Source organism: Lissotriton helveticus, chromosome 3_2 (genome assembly GCF_964261635.1).
Source record: "Lissotriton helveticus chromosome 3_2, aLisHel1.1, whole genome shotgun sequence".
NCBI lineage: Eukaryota > Metazoa > Chordata > Amphibia > Caudata > Salamandridae > Lissotriton > Lissotriton helveticus.
In genome coordinates, this window is record NC_136062.1 from 130,414,642 (window position 1) to 130,432,536 (window position 17,895).

General features: G+C 45.8%; 1 protein-coding gene across 3 annotated transcripts in view; it reads left to right on the forward strand.

Moving 5' to 3' along the window:
* The window catches only part of APBA2 (amyloid beta precursor protein binding family A member 2), a 1,100,835-nt gene that overhangs the window by 788,918 nt on the left and 294,022 nt on the right, over positions 1 to 17,895 (forward strand). For all 3 annotated transcript variants that reach the window (XM_078684922.1, XM_078684924.1, XM_078684923.1), the window contains one exon: positions 3,637 to 3,723. In XM_078684922.1, the coding sequence (XP_078541048.1) occupies positions 3,637 to 3,723 (87 nt within the window). The remainder of the gene's footprint in view (positions 1 to 3,636; positions 3,724 to 17,895) is intronic.

Here is a 17,895-nt window from a genome sequence, read left to right on the forward strand (position 1 = left end):
ACAAGGGCTCTTCCAGTGCTTGGAATCATACCTCACACACTGTTTATGGTGTGATGGTATGATTTTAACATGTTTGATACCAAACATGATAGGATTCGTTGCAGTCGTTTTCGAGATGGTCATTGCGCAATTACGTAGCACCCCTCTATATAATACATGGCTGCTTCACTGACAACCCGGGAGAATGCACTCCGTAGGCTGCAGGGGAGTCCTGATCATGCAGGGGTACCCTCTCACTTAGAACTAAGCACCCTGCCTTCAGGATTGTAAAGGCCTGCTATAGGGGAGACTTATAGCTTTTAAGTGCAATGACCCTAGGTATAGGAAACCTATATCTTTAGTAAGTGAGGCAAGCACCAACTTACACAGGCTGCAATGACAGGCTTGTAGTTTCATTGTGAATGGTCTCTCATGGGTAGCATAATACATGCTTCAGCCCATGGGAGACCTCTGAGATACCTATACCCTGGGCACATGGGTACCATATGCTAGGGACTTATAATGGTATCCCAGTATCCAATCTGGGATGTACCCAAGTACTGGACATAACAATTTAGGGAGAAAGCTGATAGACTGGGGTCCTGATTAGCAGGATTGTGGCCAGACTAGTCAAATACAGCTTAGCACAAGGCAAAAGGTGGGGGTAACCATAGAAGCAGATCCTATTCTCCTACAGCACTGCTAACTGGGGACCCCATTTCTAACACATAGTATTTTGCTGTCAAGTTTTTTCGTTTAATCACTCTAAATTCTTTGCAGGCATAGCAGGAGGGACAGGTTGACTTTTTAGTTTGATTCTTTAATGAAGTGCAAAGATGCGCTAAAGATGCATATTTAATATATGAAGATGTGCTTCTGCCTACCACACATCAAACATGCAAATATAACTTTATTAAAAACCTGTCCGTCTCACTAAGCATTTCCAGCGCAAAATGGAGATTTATCTCATAGCTGAGCTACTTGCTTATTCTCAACATGGCGAGAAAGGTGGAGATGTGGGTGATAGCAGACTGTATGGTTTTACGCATTTTAACAACTCATCTGAATTCATTGATAGGTGGCCTGGGGGACGAGTTTTGGAGATATGGGAACATTAGATTTTTTTGTCAAAGTAGAACGTTCAACCGTTACTCCTAAGGGAACTTAATTCCTGTACTAAGGCAGCTGGAGGTTGATTATTTTGTCAGAAGTGCCATTGTGTGCTCATTTGTAATGGCTTAGCACATTTACTTGCACAGAATTTAAATGTCCTTGATGAACGAACAAGGACAGCTGGTAGAACAAAGATTATTGCAGATTTCATCTAGGAGAGATAAAGCACTCTGGTAATGTAACAGGCTGCGATCAGAGTGAAAATATCAATGCCTCACCCACCTTTCAGAGACTGTTACAGGTAATCTGGAGAAAAAACTAAAAGCTAACACTATACACAGTTAGACAGAAACTGACAAATATTTTATTTTAAACTCGTCTCAGCAATAAAAGAAAGTTAACTTAATTTTTAACTGGAACAATTTTTGGAAACAAATACTTTTTTAAGATTTACTCACACGATGTTGCCCATTGTTCTGTTCATTTGAATTGTCAAAAAAATTACTCTATATTTTTATCTTACTGTTCTTCAGAGAGTGATACATCAAGCTCATGTCTATGAAGGTAATTGTGCAAATTGGGTTATTTTCTATCCTGAGATAATAGGTGCTTATGTTCTTTTCTTGTCAATCCATCGAATTCGATTTGAAAATGTTTATTTATTTAAAGACCAGCGCTCAAGATAGGCTGCATCTATGGGTATGTTTTTTGGCAGTTGCGTGAGTACGTTTCCGTCTGTCTTTCTCCCTCTCTCTCTTGCGGTCTGTCTTTTTGCGCTTTTTGCTCCCTCTCACTCATTAACAGTCAGTTTATCTACCCTTAACTCATTCTGTAGCTGCGCAGCAGTCTCTTGTGTATGTGTGTTGTTCTTTTATTATCTCTATTTCCTTCTTCTTTCTCCTTACTCCCTATGTTTTTTCAGGGTCAGACTGGGAAAGCAATCAGGTAGTACCTAACTGGCTGGCCTGTCCGGTCAGTGTGTGGGTCAGTTTTTTGGCTGTTTGTGGGCCTGTTTTATTGTATGCTAGGCCCATTTTTCGTGTTAATTTCCGTGATAATAAAAATAAAGCTCAAATCCAAATCCATGCAGTCGGCCATAGCTTGTAATACAATTATTCAGCGTCTTTACAAGTTCCAAATCAAACTGTCCCAATTTGCAAACCCGGGTCAGCTTGTTATCTATCTAATTCACTAATGGGGATCACTTTTATTTTGGTGCCCTGACCTGTTTTCTTCCCCAGTCTGCCCCTGAATGTATTCTGTGGCATTGGCAGTATTTCTAATACGGTTTTCGTTACTGATGATCTCTATATGACCTGTTGTCTTCGACTTTAATTTTCTCCGTGCCCACCTCCCACTTTATACATATATGCTTCAGGTTTTCTTTCTCTGTTTATCTCTGAGAAACCTCTTGTCCTATCGTGGATTGGAGGACATTTCTGCACAGTTCTCTATACCCTGTGAAATTGGGCTTGTTCATCTTATTTGTGTAGTAGAGGAGCTGTCTAGCTTGCAGCTAGTAGTTGAGACTCTCTAGGCCTGTGCATGTATGTCTACTAGGCCTTGGTGGAGTAGTGACTAAAAAACGTCACCATCTATGTGGAGTTCTGCAAACATCGTAGTGTGTTACCTTGCGCCATTCGTGCTGATTTGTAGTGCTGGGTGTTTGTCCCGCACTGTAAAATCAGGGCGAACTGCATCATGCGCAAGTGGGCACAGCTTCTTTCTGCCGCTCGAGTAGAAGTTCTACTCGAGAGGCAGCTTCCTCAATGTGAATGAAAGGTTTATCAATGCGAGGGGTAGTGACCATCTTCAACCACTTGCATTGAGAAATCTCGTTTTGAAGCGCTATCACGTTGGATTTTCCCTGCTCGCTAACTTACCGTTGGCGAGCGCAAGTGAGGAAAAAACTCAGCTACGGGGAGCAGAGTTTTTCAGAACTCCACGGAGTGCAAACAACTTTGTGAAAGAAGCGGAGTTCACCGTTCAGTCCTAATGTCTTCCAGACTATCACTGTCTGTAGTTTTTGTAGTACAGTCTTTTACTGTTGCATGGTTTTGTGTGCACTAAGTCTCAGCACATTTGTTGTATTTTTTAACCCCGGCTAAAGAAAAAAATGGTCTGTCTCTGATGCAAGTCTGCATCATATACGAGGCACATTGGAATTATAAGGTAAGCTTATTCAGGCACTATAGTTTTCCTTCATAAAAGCAGGACCTTTCGAACCAACCTGCTACTTTGACCATACATTTTTAACTAAACTACAATGAGTCCTAACTTTCCTTTGAGGCCTATGTATTCTCTGTCAGCCATGACTCATTTGGTATAGCCCAGCCATGTTGTGTCATTTTATTTCAGATACTATTTTCTAATTTGTACCAACACTAGACAAAGTATTTTCTTCCATTTTACTTCAAGGGGTATACTACGCTTGTCTGAATAACTTCCTTAGGATTTTGAAGCATGGGTGTACATATTCAGCATTAGGCTTTTAATAGGTTGTTTTAAAATATTGTTTGAACGAATGTCAACTTTTTCTTCCAGAGTTCCGAAGGAGATGCACAGACATTAACTGAAGTCGATCTATTCATCTCCACGCAAAGAATTAAAGTTTTGAATGCAGATACGCAGGTGAGTTTTAGATAATCTTTCTTTGTGAATTTTGAAAATCACAATAGTGACAACCTGTATCTTCTGTTTTTAGTAGATTTCAAAGTATGTCTGTATTGCAAATCCATACTGATGAAAGAATTAAAATGTAAATAATGCAAGATAGAAATGTATAAGTTAAGATAGTCAATTCGAATGGGTTTGGCGCATCATTTTCTTTTGAGCACTTACCCAAGGGCGTCGTGAACCCCTCGCTTTGGCAGCTACAGCAGGGTGGGGCGGGGGCAGTTTATGAACCTCTTCTGTCAGCAGCTCGACAGAAAAAAACATATAATTAACACTATGAATGACTATAGAGTCAGTAGTAGGGCAAGAGGGGGCCAGGAAAAATAAAAAGAAAAGAGGAAGGAATACTGAATGGAAGGAAAGGTGAAAGGAAGGCAGGAAGGAAGGATGAATGAGTGGAAAGATGAATGAGTATGGGGATGAATGAGTGGGTTGATGCATGTTTTGGGTGATGAATGAATTGGTGAAAGAATGAGTGAATAAATGGGTGGATAGATAGGTGAAAGGGTGGCAGAGTAAAGGGATGAATGGATCGATGATTGGGAGAAAGAATGAGTGAATGGATAGGCAGGAGAAAGAATGAGCAGCTGGATGGATGGGTGAAAGCATCAAGTGGATGGATGGGTGAAAGAAGGAGTGAATGGACAAATGGATAGATGGGTGAATGAATCAGTGGATTGACAGGTGAAAGGATGGTAGGGTAAAGTGATTGATAAACAGGTGGATAGGCAGGTGAAAGTTTGGCAGAGTATAGAAATCGATGAATACGCCAATGGATTCGTGAAAGCATGGCAGAGTAAAGGGATGGGTGGATGGATGGCACAGTGGCTAGCTGGATGGCACAGTGGATTGATGGATGGCAGTGTGGATGATTAATGGAATGAAAGAAGATTGAATGATGGGTGAAAAAAATGAATGCACCTAAGATTGTAAAGGTGACATAGTGGATATCGGAGGGTGTCTGGTAGGGTGAATAGATAGGTGCTTGGATGGAAGAGATGGAGGAGTTCCTCTAGAGAGTGGCCGGCTCACCTACTTCGCTTGCTTTCTGTCATCAGAGCATTTATTTCAAAGTAGTGGGTACTTTTTTTTTCTGGCTACTCCCTTTCACATACCTATTTGATGGTAAAAGGGACTGGGTATGAATTGCAAGACTGAATGTGACGTTGACGTACTATTCAACAGAGCACTGTTGCTGGGGAATGTATGTGAATGTGTTTATATTAAAAAACAGTGATTTATAATACTAAGTGAACATGCTTATCGTATTACATTCTATTTTTTTAAAAAAAACTTTTCATCCAATTCCTCCTAATAAATATCTCTTGCACTACTGTGGATTATAAAAAAAAAAGGTCCCGGAGATTTTCAGTTTGAAATAAACACGATACATGAAGACATAAGATAGAGACGTACATTTAGCTGACAGATACCATCAGGAAAAGATGGGCAGCTGTTCGGTTGTAAATATCATTAATAAAGGAAGCTTTCGTGAACAAACAGGCAAACTTATAACCCATTGTCTTGCAAAAATCTGGGTGTTGTGTTGCATTCGTGTGTGTGTGCTCTAGAAGGCAAAGAGGAAAAAACTAAAATGCTTCAGATGGATTCCCATTGGAGAGAAGATAATAATTCAATTTGCTAATAATAATTTTTTGATTAAAGGAGTGCTTTTCTGCAGGTTAACTAAGAGCGAAATATTCCAGTGATAATCAACCCAATTAATGTCTTGGAGTAGAGTGATGTATATTGCATATGAAAGGTTTCAGGACAGCTGACTTATAACTAACAAACATGACTTGAAAGTGAAACAAATTGCCCGTGGCTTCATCTGACTTCATAAATGAATGCAGCTTTCATTTCACAATTTCTCTAACCACCATGTTAAAAATATCACTTTCAGGTTCTAAAGATTGCACTTAGCCCATTAAATCATTTACAGTTTGCACACATTGTTTCAGCGGGAAGCCTAGTTCAAGAGCAGTTTGGCTGCAAGAAAAAGCAACAAAAATAAGACTGAACACACATCAAAAGATCTGTACATCCGGACCCTCACCTGGTGTGTGAGAGCATTAGCATCACACAAACACTTCTTGAAACGCAAGAGGAATCGTTCTCCCAGGCAAACTTTCCTTAATCCTGGTCCTGAAAATGTAATTGTAAGACTCAGGACAAGTTAAAGAGAAAGAACAGAATAACCACCAAAATGGGAAAGGCCTCCGTCATACGTTGCATGAAGGGAGATGCAAGGACACATATCGGAAGAGGGATGCATAAGCCTAAATAGGTTGTCATAGAGTAAAAACAGTAAACGAAGGGTGCGATTTTTCAATGGTGGTGTTTTTTGAGTAGGACATTTATCATTATGCATTAACCTTACAATGTATTAGCAATGGAAGATTGCAGACTTTGCCAAACCCACAACCAACCTCACACTTTTACAGTGTAGGTTAGTAATTGACCTAAGGAAAGGGACAAGAGAGAGAAACAGAGGCACTGGACATTGTGACTCTGCCCGGTAGCAAAGCTGGGCTTCACCTGTCATGCTGGAGAACTGATTCCTTAAAAAAGAGAAGACTTTCAGTAGGACGGTTGTGTTGACTTTGAAAGCTTATTTCTGATGTTGTATATAATATACCTGCTAATATCCTCCGTAATTCCCATTCTCTATATTGAAATGACTCTCAATAGTAACATAGTTTTTGTAATGTTCTAATTGGTAGCCAATATTTTCTATTCTGTGTTTTCTGCTTGCAGTTTGTTTGGGGGTAGAGGTGTATAGGTGAAACCAGGAAGCAGTACATTTCTGTAGAAGAGAAAAAATACTGAATTCAGTAAGGAGTCATTGGTGTAGATCGCTCCTGCTTTTTCCACAAAAGCTAATTATTTAACTCAGAAACTAATGAGAATAATTAGGAAAACTCGAAATAGATGACAATATTTTCATCTGTAATTGTTTATCCTAATGTCAAATCTACATTCCAGGGCATTCTGATGAAGACCACCGTAGTCAAGAAACGCTGTTTGAGGTAGGGGAGGTTAGGAGTGTGACTCTGTGCCAAATAAGATCTGGTCCACATCCCCATTGTTTACTTTCTTTTTTTTAATTCCTGGTGTCTACACAGTGAGATTGTGCAAATCTTCGCACTCTATATCCACGGAGTAGTCATGGAGACTACTGCTGTGACCAGTGACATTAGATAATTGATATCAAACCCATGGCTGATTATGATGTATGGTTTATAATGCTTTATTGAAATATATTGGTTGTTTTGCTATATGCTGTTAAAGCTGGTGCAGTCTATAAGTAGTACACTGGAATATTTGAATATATTTTACATGTTAAAGAGCACTCATGTTTAAAAGAATGTGTATGTTTAGAGGATAGGATTCAGTTTACGCCCTATGCAACAAACATACAGTGCATAGTTGGTGAGCCTTTCATTGCTTCTTATGGGAGTGACCGAAGTGGCATAGGCTTCTCAGTAGATATGTATGTAGAGTCTATTATGTTTGGTAGAGTTTAAAAACAGAGACGGCTGAGAGGTAAGCAGGAGTGAGGCCATCTACAAAATATAGAATACAAATAGAAGAAAGGACATTGATCTCATTTAACTCGCCCATACCCTTAAGGGGCTCGTGTAAGATGAGCCCCTTTTAAAAAAAGGAGATTCTTCTACAGATGCAGAAAGTGTTCCCAATAACAGTGCCAAGTACTGCTTTGTTAAGCTTGGCATATCAGAATTAAGGGATACCTGTCTGCTTATAGAAGTGGACTCGTAGTAGAAAAAATATCTCATTATGGCAATAGAGAGTATAGCACTTTGGGGAAGCTAAGGCACCCATTTTAGTGCTTGACAGAGTTCGGAGCACCTTAAAGATATTTTTATATGTTTATCGCATATTTGTATATGCTATTACTCGTATAAGTAAATACAATTACAGATAGTTATTAATACAGCCTCTCTACGTATATTTCATGGGCTATTTTCCTTTCTTAGCTCTTCTTATACCAAAAAACAAATCCCTATGAAAGCTTCTAACACTTGTAATGTTCACTAAACCTTTTCTAAATAGTTAATATTCCACATTTGACAGATCCTGTTTGTTCTTTCTGCTCTTCAATCTTGGACCATAGATGTAGGAGAGTAGGGTCTGCTATCCTATGGTCACCCCAAATTTTTGCTTTTTGCTTCACTGGTTTTCGACTACTGAGGCTGTGGGCCTGCTAATCAGACCCCCAGCCTGCTGTTCTCTCACTAAATTAATGACACATGTGCTATAGGCACATACCAATTGGAAATGGACTCCTTGTCAGCCCCTGTAGAATGCACTATAGGTGCCCAGGGCATAGGGGCCACCAAGGCCTACCAGGGGCTGCAGCATATCTTTTGCCACCCCTGGCTGGTTCTTAAATTGACACAACTGGCTGATCACTCAGCTGGGGTAAGGTGGTGTAAACACCCCTTGCTTAGGTATAGTATATCTATATCTAAACCTATATCTGGACACATGTAAACCTGTGAGCCACTCCTATAGTAGGCCTCATCAATCCTGGAGGCTGAGTGCGTGGTTTTATGTGAGATGGAGCTCTAGCATGAGCTGAGCCTGTCTGCAGCTGTCGGGAACAAATCCCTAAGCTGTTTCAGGATAATGCCATACCATATACTATTAAGTGCCTTATAATCCTCGCGGTTATTTAGCAACTTTGGTTTGGCTTTATCAAAACATGTCGTGTAAGGTGTCATACGATTTGGAATACCATCCCCTCGCCAGTTCTGGCGACGGGGATGGCATTCCACCCCTCTAGAGGGGTAAGACATGTTCCTTTACTAAATGCGGTTAATTTCTCCAAAGACCTTAAGATCCACAAAATGGATGCCTCTGCCACAGACAAATGTCTGGACCCCTGCAGTTGACCGAAACTCGACCAAATGGGTCCTGGACAAAGGGTTTCCTGTCACAGGAGGGTGTCACCGCCCTCCAGACAGGAGATAGTGTATTGTAGCAGGGAGGTTTGAAAGAAACCAGACACTGCCTGGGGCGCACAAGGCTGCCCCTTGCATAATCCGGCCAAACCGGTTCTGGGGCACTCCAGCCCTCGTGCCAGGGCGGCCTGGATCAAAGGAAGGGGGTGTATCCACCCACTTCCTGGGTCCCACCCATAGGAGGGGACCTAGCAGGTAATCACGCCCCCCAGATTGGAATAAGAGTGGGAGCAGTGCCAATGCACATCAGATTTCCTGGAAGAAACATTAGAAACGAAACTCTGGACCCTTGGACCTCCATCTCAACGTGGAAGCCCGAAGAATCTCCCTTGTGGTCAAGGAGTGACCACCCTGCAGCAGCAGGCACCATCCAGCCCTCGACGTCTACTTAGTTGCAGTTCCCGCCGGAACTCGAGCGACTGAGATCGACGAGATCAAGTTTGCCTGCCTTCCAACAGCCCGATCCACAGTCCCTGCAGAGCTGAGACCCGTGGAGGCGACCGGAAGCGTGGGGCACGCCATCTTGAATTGACCACGAGACGCTGACCGTGCAGCCCACGAGTGACCCTCGAAGCTGTGCACCGGGGTTTGAGAAGCCCCCACCCTGAGCTGCTCCCGAGCCGAAGTTCAGCCCTCCACACTCGACGAGTGCTGCGTGTGGCCCTTTGGCTCTATTTGGCTCAACGCGTTGGCCCGGTCACTTGCCAGCTGGCTAGTGGTCCCTGTGCCGACGAACTAACTAAGAAGACTCGTGAATCTGGTTGCTCCAGATCCACACCAGCTCCCCTGAAAAGGAGCCCCGACTCTGACCTTCCTGGTCCGAGTGAGAAGCAATCTTCCGATCCCGCGTGGATTGCTCTTGCCAAGGCTTGTTTGCTCCAAACTTGAAGCCGACTGCACCGACGGTGAGAGCCTGCGTGGGACAGATCGTGACCTGCTCCTGGACGTCGCAGATGCCCCAGAGCCCACGTGACAGCGGAGAGAAGCTCCTCGACGACCACCTGATTGCGCCCGACATTGCCTGGTTCCGTCCTGGTTCCACCCTGGTCACTGCTGAGTGACCCAGACTCTGTCCCCTCTGCTTTCAGGTACTCTACAACTTGAGTCCACCCTTGGACTCCACCGGACACTTCATCATTAACCCGCCTGCAGCCCTTTCAGCTTCAAGCACCAAGAGCCTGCGTGTCAAAACCCGACGCCACTTCGACCCTGTGCACCCACTTCCTGTGGGTGAGGTAACTTTGCTCCGCCGGTGTTCCCACACTGGTGCACACCTCTAGGGTCTGTGTGTTAAGTTTTGTTCCTCTAGGTTCAGCGGAAGTGTCCTTAAACTTTAACTCTATGACTTTTACGCACCATTGGTTAACATTGGTGCATGCGTGCGCTTTCCGCACATCTCCCGAATCCCGAGGGCCATTCCCGACTTCAGCATTGCTTGTCCTGACTGCTCCCAGCGATTCCCTAGGCCCTAGGCCTAACCACTGTTCGAGTGGCCTCTCTTATACCACTTGTTTAGTATATGGTTTGAGTGGCCACCCGCCCTCATCCATAATTGTGCAACTTGTATGTTTAAACAGTGCTTTTGATTTAACGCTTGTGCCCCTTTATTCATAAAGAATACTGGGGATTGTTTTTAGTAATAAACACATATATTTTTTATAATATATACTTGTGTGGTGTCCTTTCATTTGGTATTACAGGATTGTATGTGGTAAAACAGCTCGCTTAACACGACCTCTTAAGTTAAGCCTTTAGGCTGCTTAGTCCATGCTACCCCTAGGATAGCTTGTCTAATAAGGTTGACTTACAACCAGACACCATAAGGGATTGTTTGGTCAGGTAGTAGGTGGTTCCAGAATTGGAAACATCCCCTACCAGGCCAACTTCTCACATTGGTGAGCAGCGGTGCGGATTTGAGCTTGCTGTTGTTTTACCATTGCAATCTTTATATCAAATTGAAAGATCACATCAAGTACCTCTAGGTACATATAAATCAAAAGCTTAGCATATTAAGTTCTACTGAACTTAGTAGTTGTAGGTTGAAGGGATTAGCACACCCTGACTACAACTAACTAGCAAGGTACAGTAGGAAAACACTTAGTGTAGGTAAGTGCACCACTTACACCTCACTAGTAACCATGTCTGACACAGGAAAAGCCTCAGGGTCTGCTCCTGTGACAGTTGACCCTACCCAGGCAACTTTTGGATATGACAAACTAACCCGCAGAGACTTGATTGCCTTGTGCAAAGCAAGAGGGTTAAAAAGGGGCAGAAGCCCCACCTGCCTAATCCTGGTAGAAATCCTAGAACAGGATGACTTAGAAAAGGCAAAGGCAGCTTCCCTAGACACAGGAAGTGGAGGGAACCCCCCTGAAACTGATCCCCCTCAGGAGGAGGAGGATGATGATGACTTAGATGAGGACTCAGATGTTGAGGACTTAGAAGTTCAGGATCAGGGTAGCCAGGTTCCAGTTGGCAGGCTTAGCCAGGCCAACTTGGACCTACTGGGGAATGGAGAGGGCCAGCACCTCCCCAGAACCCCACATGGGATTCTCCCAGGCAACAGAAGAGTGAGATCTCCCTCAGGGGACTCTCATATTTCTAGTGCCTCCAGAGAATCAGAGAGAGGCATGACTGCTTCTCAGAAAGCTGAGCATAGGGCTAGGATGAGGGCTGTCAGACTCCAGATAGAGAGAGAGGAGGTAGCCCTGAGTCAAGCTAAACTTACCTTAGCTCAAGCTAAACTTGCCTTGGCAAGAGAGCAGAAATTAAGTGGCTTAGATGTCACTGGTGGCAGCAATTTTCCAAGAGAAAAAGACAGGGCCTATGACAATAGAAACCTGACCAAAATTGTGCCCCCCTTTAAAGAAGGGGATGACATCCACAAATGGATGACTGCTCTTGAGAGAGCCTGCATGGTACAGCAGGTTCCTGAGAATCAGTGGGCTGCAATTTTGTGGTACTCCTTTTCTGAGAAAGGGAGAGACAGGCTCCTCACAGTTAGACCTGAGGATGCCAAAAACTACTCTGTTTTGAAGAGTGCTCTTATTGAAGGGTTTGGCCTAACCACTGAGCAATACAGGTTGTTGTTCAGAGACACCCAAAAAGCACAGACTCAAGACTGGACTGATTTCGTTGAGTGTGCCACTAAGGCTTTGGAGGGTTGGTTGCAGGGAAGTAAAGTTTCAGACTATACAGGATTGTACAATCTTATAATGAGAGAACAGATCCTTAATAACTGTACAAACCAGCTGTTGCATCAATACCTTATTGACTCTGATCTGACCTCTCCCCAAGAATTGGGAAAGAAGGCAGACAAATGGGTCAGAACAAGGATTAAGCAGAAACCCCAGAACCAAGGTGGTGACCAGAAGAAAACAGACCAGAAGGGTGGTAACCAGAATCAGAAAGATAAAGAAAAAGACCAGAAGTCTTCAGGCCCCCAAACTAATAGTAAGGAGGGTGGTTCCCAAAATGGTAACAAGAAGAAGAAGAACAAAGGTCCAAAGACACCTTGGTGTAATACCTGCAAATCAGTTTCACACTGGGGCAGTGAGTGCACCAAGGCAAATCCAGTTCCCACCACTACAGCTCCTAAAGCAACTGCAACCCCAAGTACAGTAAGCAGTGGTGGAACACAGTCCAAGGGTGTAGCTGGGTTGACCCTGGGTATTGAAGTAGGATCTGGCCTAGTCAGAATCCCTACACAGGCAGTTCTCCTGTATGATGTGGACATTGAGTTGCCCACTGCAGTAAGCCCCACTAACCTGGGCAAATACAGGCAGACTCCCTTAATTAATGAGAAACTGGCTCAAGCATACAGGGACACATGTGCCAGTGTCACCATGGTGACACCTGACTTTGTGGACCCTGGACAGATTGTACTAGGTGAGAGCTACCTAGTGACCAACGCCAGCAACTCCACTACCTCCCATAGTGTGGCAGTTGTGAACTTCTCCTGGGGAGGGGTTGATGGCCTAAAGAAAGTTGTGGTGAGTGCAGACCTACCAGTAGACTGTCTGTTAGGCAATGACCTTGAAAGCTCAGCATGGTCAGAAGTGGAGTACAGGACTCATGCAGAAATGCTAGGGATTTCAGAGCATGTCCTTGCCATGACAAGGGCTCAGGCTAAGAAGTGCCTTCCTGAACCAGTGGTGGATCTTGAAACAATAGACCAGCCACAACCCAAGAGAAGGAGCAAGAGAGGAAAGGCCCAGCCTTCCACCTTGCCCCAGGTTGAGGATCAAGTTTCAGAGGAAACTGATTCTGCAGTCCAAGAGGAGACTGTCTCTGAGGAGCTTGAACCTGACCAGGTTGAGTTTCTGGGGACAGGGGGACCCTCAAGGGCAGACCTGAGGCAGGCTCAATTAGATTGCCCTTCCCTTGAACCCCTCAGACAGCAGGCTGCTGCTGAGGCTGCTGGGGATGCCCAAGGTACCCATACTGTGTATTGGGATGATGGACTCCTTTACTCAGAGGCTAGAGACCCCAAGCCTGGCATGACCAGGAGGTTGGTCATACCTCTGCAGTTTAGGGGGTTCCTTCTTACCTTGGCCCATGATATTCCCCTTGCAGGACACTTAGGCCAGAACAAGACGTGGGACAGGCTTGTTTCACACTTTCACTGGCCTCACATGTCAGAGGATGTCAAGGAGTTTTGTCGCTCCTGTGTCACTTGCCAAGCCAGTGGTAAGTCAGGTGGCACAACAAAGGCCCCCCTAATACCACTACCTGTGGTGGGGGTTCCCTTTGAAAGAGTTGGAATTGATATTGTGGGTCCAATGGACCCCCAAACAGCATCTGGGAACAGGTTTATACTGGTGGTAGTGGATCATGCCACCAGGTATCCAGAGGCTATTCCCCTGAGGACCACCACAGCACCTGTGGTGGCAAAAGCCCTCATTGCAGTTTTCTCAAGAGTGGGCTTTCCAAAGGAGGTGTTATCAGATAGGGGCACCAATTTTATGTCCAGCTATCTGAAAGCAATGTGGAAGGAATGTGGAGTAAACTATAAGTTTACCACCCCATATCATCCACAATGCAATGGGCTTGTGGAGAGATTTAACAAGACCCTTAAAGGCATGATAAAAGGATTACCAGAGAAGCTCAGGCGGAAATGGGACATTCTTTTACCCTGCCTGCTCTTTGCTTACAGAGAGGTCCCACAGAAGGGGGTTGGCTGCAGCCCTTTTGAACTTTTGTTTGGCCACCCTGTGAGAGGTCCATTGTGTTTGGTGAAGGAAGGATGGGAGTTACCTCTCAAAAAGCCCAAACTAGACATAGTGGACTATGTACTTGGTCTCCGCTCCAGGATGGCTTAGTACATGGAAAGAGCATCCAAAAACCTGGAGGCCAGCCAAGAATTACAGAAAGCTTGGCATGACCAAAAGGCTGTACTGGTCGAGTTCCAACCAGGACAGAAGGTATGGGTACTGGAGCCAGTGGCTCCAGCAGCACTCCAAGACAAACGGAGTGGACCCTATCCTATTATTGAGAAGAAGGGGGAAGTCACCTACTTGGTAGACTTTGGAACACCCAGGAGCCCTCACAGGGTAATCCATGTGAATCGCTTGAAAGCATTTGTGGACAGGGAGGACATGAGCTTGCTCATGGCCACAGATGGGGAACAGGAGGAAGAGAGTGACCCTCTCCCAGACCTGCTTTCTCAGAACCCTGATGATGGTTCAGTTGATGGAGTAGCCTTGGCAGGCAGCCTCACTGACCAGCAACAGATGGACTGCAGACAAGTTTTGCAGGCTCACAGGCAAATGTTTTCACTCACACCCAGCCAGACTGACTGGTGTACCCATGTTGTGGACACTGGTGACAGTCTGCCTGTCAAGAATAAGATCTACAGGCAACCTGATCATGTCAGGGATTGCATCAAGGCTGAGGTGCAAAAGATGTTGGAGCTTGGAGTGATTGAGCCATCAGAGAGCCCATGGGCCAGCCCAGTAGTCCTGGTGCCAAAACCTCATACCCAAGATGGAAAGAGAGAAATGAGGTTTTGCGTGGACTACAGGGGTCTCAATGCTGTCACTAGGACAGATGCTCACCCCATTCCAAGAGCAGATGAGCTCATTGACAGATTGGCTTCTGCCAAGTTTCTGAGCACATTTGATCTGACAGCTGGCTACTGGCAAATCAGACTAGCTGAGGAGTCAAAAGCCAAAACAGCATTCTCTACCCCTAGTGGACATTATCAGTTTGTGGTAATGCCCTTTGGTTTGAAGAATGCACCTGCCACTTTCCAAAGGTTGGTGAACCAAGTCCTTACTGGGTTGGATGACTTTTGTGCAGCTTATCTAGATGATATTGCTGTCTTTAGCTCCACCTGGGAGGATCACCTGATCCACCTGAAGAAAGTTTTGGAGGCCCTGCAAAAGGCAGGCCTAACTATCAAGGCCACAAAGTGCCAGATAGGGCAGAGTAAGGTTGTATACCTGGGCCACCTAGTAGGTGGAGGCCAGGTTCAGCCACTGGAAAGCAAAATCCAGGCCATACAGGACTGGGCTCCTCCAGTTACCCAGACACAAGTCAGAGCCTTCTTGGGCCTGACTGGGTATTACAGGAAGTTTGTGAAAAACTATGGGTCTATAGTGACACCATTAAATGACTTGACATCCAAGAAGATGCCAAAAAAGGTTCAGTGGACAGTTAGCTGTCAGAAGGCATTTGATGACCTGAAGAAGGCCATGTGCTCTGCACCTATCCTGAAGAGTCCTGACTACTCCAAACAGTTCATTGTTCAGACAGATGCTTCTGAGTTGGGGGTGGGAGCTGTGCTCTCACAGCTTAATCAAGATGGTCAAGACCAGCCTATTGCTTTCATTAGCAGGAGGCTGACTCCCAGAGAGAACCGTTGGTCAGCCATTGAGAGGGAGGCCTTTGCTGTGGTTTGGGCATTAAAGAAGTTGAGGTCCTACTTGTTTGGAACTCACTTCCTGGTGCAGACAGACCATAAGCCCCTCTTATGGCTTAATCAGATGAAGGGTGAAAATCCCAAACTGCTCAGGTGGTCCATTTCCCTACAGGGGATGGACTTTACAGTGGAGCACCGCCCAGGGACTGACCATGGTAATGCAGATGGTCTCTCCAGGTACTTCCACTTAGAACATGAAGACTTATCTGGTCAAGGTTAGTTTAATGTCCCTGCGTTTGGGGGGGGGTTGTGTAGGAGAGTAGGGTCTGCTATCCTATGGTCACCCCAAATTTTTGCTTTTTGCTTCACTGGTTTTCGACTACTGAGGCTGTGGGCCTGCTAATCAGACCCCCAGCCTGCTGTTCTCTCACTAAATTAATGACACATGTGCTATAGGCACATACCAATTGGAAATGGACTCCTTGTCAGCCCCTGTAGAATGCACTATAGGTGCCCAGGGCATAGGGGCCACCAAGGCCTACCAGGGGCTGCAGCATATCTTTTGCCACCCCTGGCTGGTTCTTAAATTGACACAACTGGCTGATCACTCAGCTGGGGTAAGGTGGTGTAAACACCCCTTGCTTAGGTATAGTATATCTATATCTAAACCTATATCTGGACACATGTAAACCTGTGAGCCACTCCTATAGTAGGCCTCATCAATCCTGGAGGCTGAGTGCGTGGTTTTATGTGAGATGGAGCTCTAGCATGAGCTGAGCCTGTCTGCAGCTGTCGGGAACAAATCCCTAAGCTGTTTCAGGATAATGCCATACCATATACTATTAAGTGCCTTATAATCCTCGCGGTTATTTAGCAACTTTGGTTTGGCTTTATCAAAACATGTCGTGTAAGGTGTCATACGATTTGGAATACCATCCCCTCGCCAGTTCTGGCGACGGGGATGGCATTCCACCCCTCTAGAGGGGTAAGACATGTTCCTTTACTAAATGCGGTTAATTTCTCCAAAGACCTTAAGATCCACAAAATGGATGCCTCTGCCACAGACAAATGTCTGGACCCCTGCAGTTGACCGAAACTCGACCAAATGGGTCCTGGACAAAGGGTTTCCTGTCACAGGAGGGTGTCACCGCCCTCCAGACAGGAGATAGTATATTGTAGCAGGGAGGTTTGAAAGAAACCAGACACTGCCTGGGGCGCACAAGGCTGCCCCTTGCATAATCCGGCCAAACCGGTTCTGGGGCACTCCAGCCCTCGTGCCAGGGCGGCCTGGATCAAAGGAAGGGGGTGTATCCACCCACTTCCTGGGTCCCACCCATAGGAGGGGACCTAGCAGGTAATCACGCCCCCCAGATTGGAATAAGAGTGGGAGCAGTGCCAATGCACATCAGATTTCCTGGAAGAAACATTAGAAACGAAACTCTGGACCCTTGGACCTCCATCTCAACGTGGAAGCCCGAAGAATCTCCCTTGTGGTCAAGGAGTGACCACCCTGCAGCAGCAGGCACCATCCAGCCCTCGACGTCTACTTAGTTGCAGTTCCCGCCGGAACTCGAGCGACTGAGATCGACGAGATCAAGCTTGCCTGCCTTCCAACAGCCCGATCCACAGTCCCTGCAGAGCTGAGACCCGTGGAGGCGACCGGAAGCGTGGGGCACGCCATCTTGAATTGACCACGAGACGCTGACCGTGCAGCCCACGAGTGACCCTCGAAGCTGTGCACCGGGGTATGAGAAGCCCCCACCCTGAGCTGCTCCTGAGCCGAAGTTCAGCCCTCCACACTCGACGAGTGCTGCGTGGGGCCCTTTGGCTCTATTTGGCTCAACGCGTTGGCCCGGTCACTTGCCAGCTGGCTAGTGGTCCCTGTGCCGACGAACTAACTAAGAAGACTCGTGAATCTGGTTGCTCCAGATCCACACCAGCTCCCCTGAAAAGGAGCCCCGACTCTGACCTTCCTGGTCCGAGTGAGAAGCAATCTTCCGATCCCGCGTGGATTGCTCTTGCCAAGGCTTGTTTGCTCCAAACTTGAAGCCGACTGCACCGACGGTGAGAGCCTGCGTGGGACAGATCGTGACCTGCTCCTGGACGTCGCAGATGCCCCAGAGCCCACGTGACAGCGGAGAGAAGCTCCTCGACGACCACCTGATTGCGCCCGACATTGCCTGGTTCCGTCCTGGTTCCACCCTGGTCACTGCTGAGTGACCCAGACTCTGTCCCCTCTGCTTTCAGGTACTCTACAACTTGAGTCCACCCTTGGAC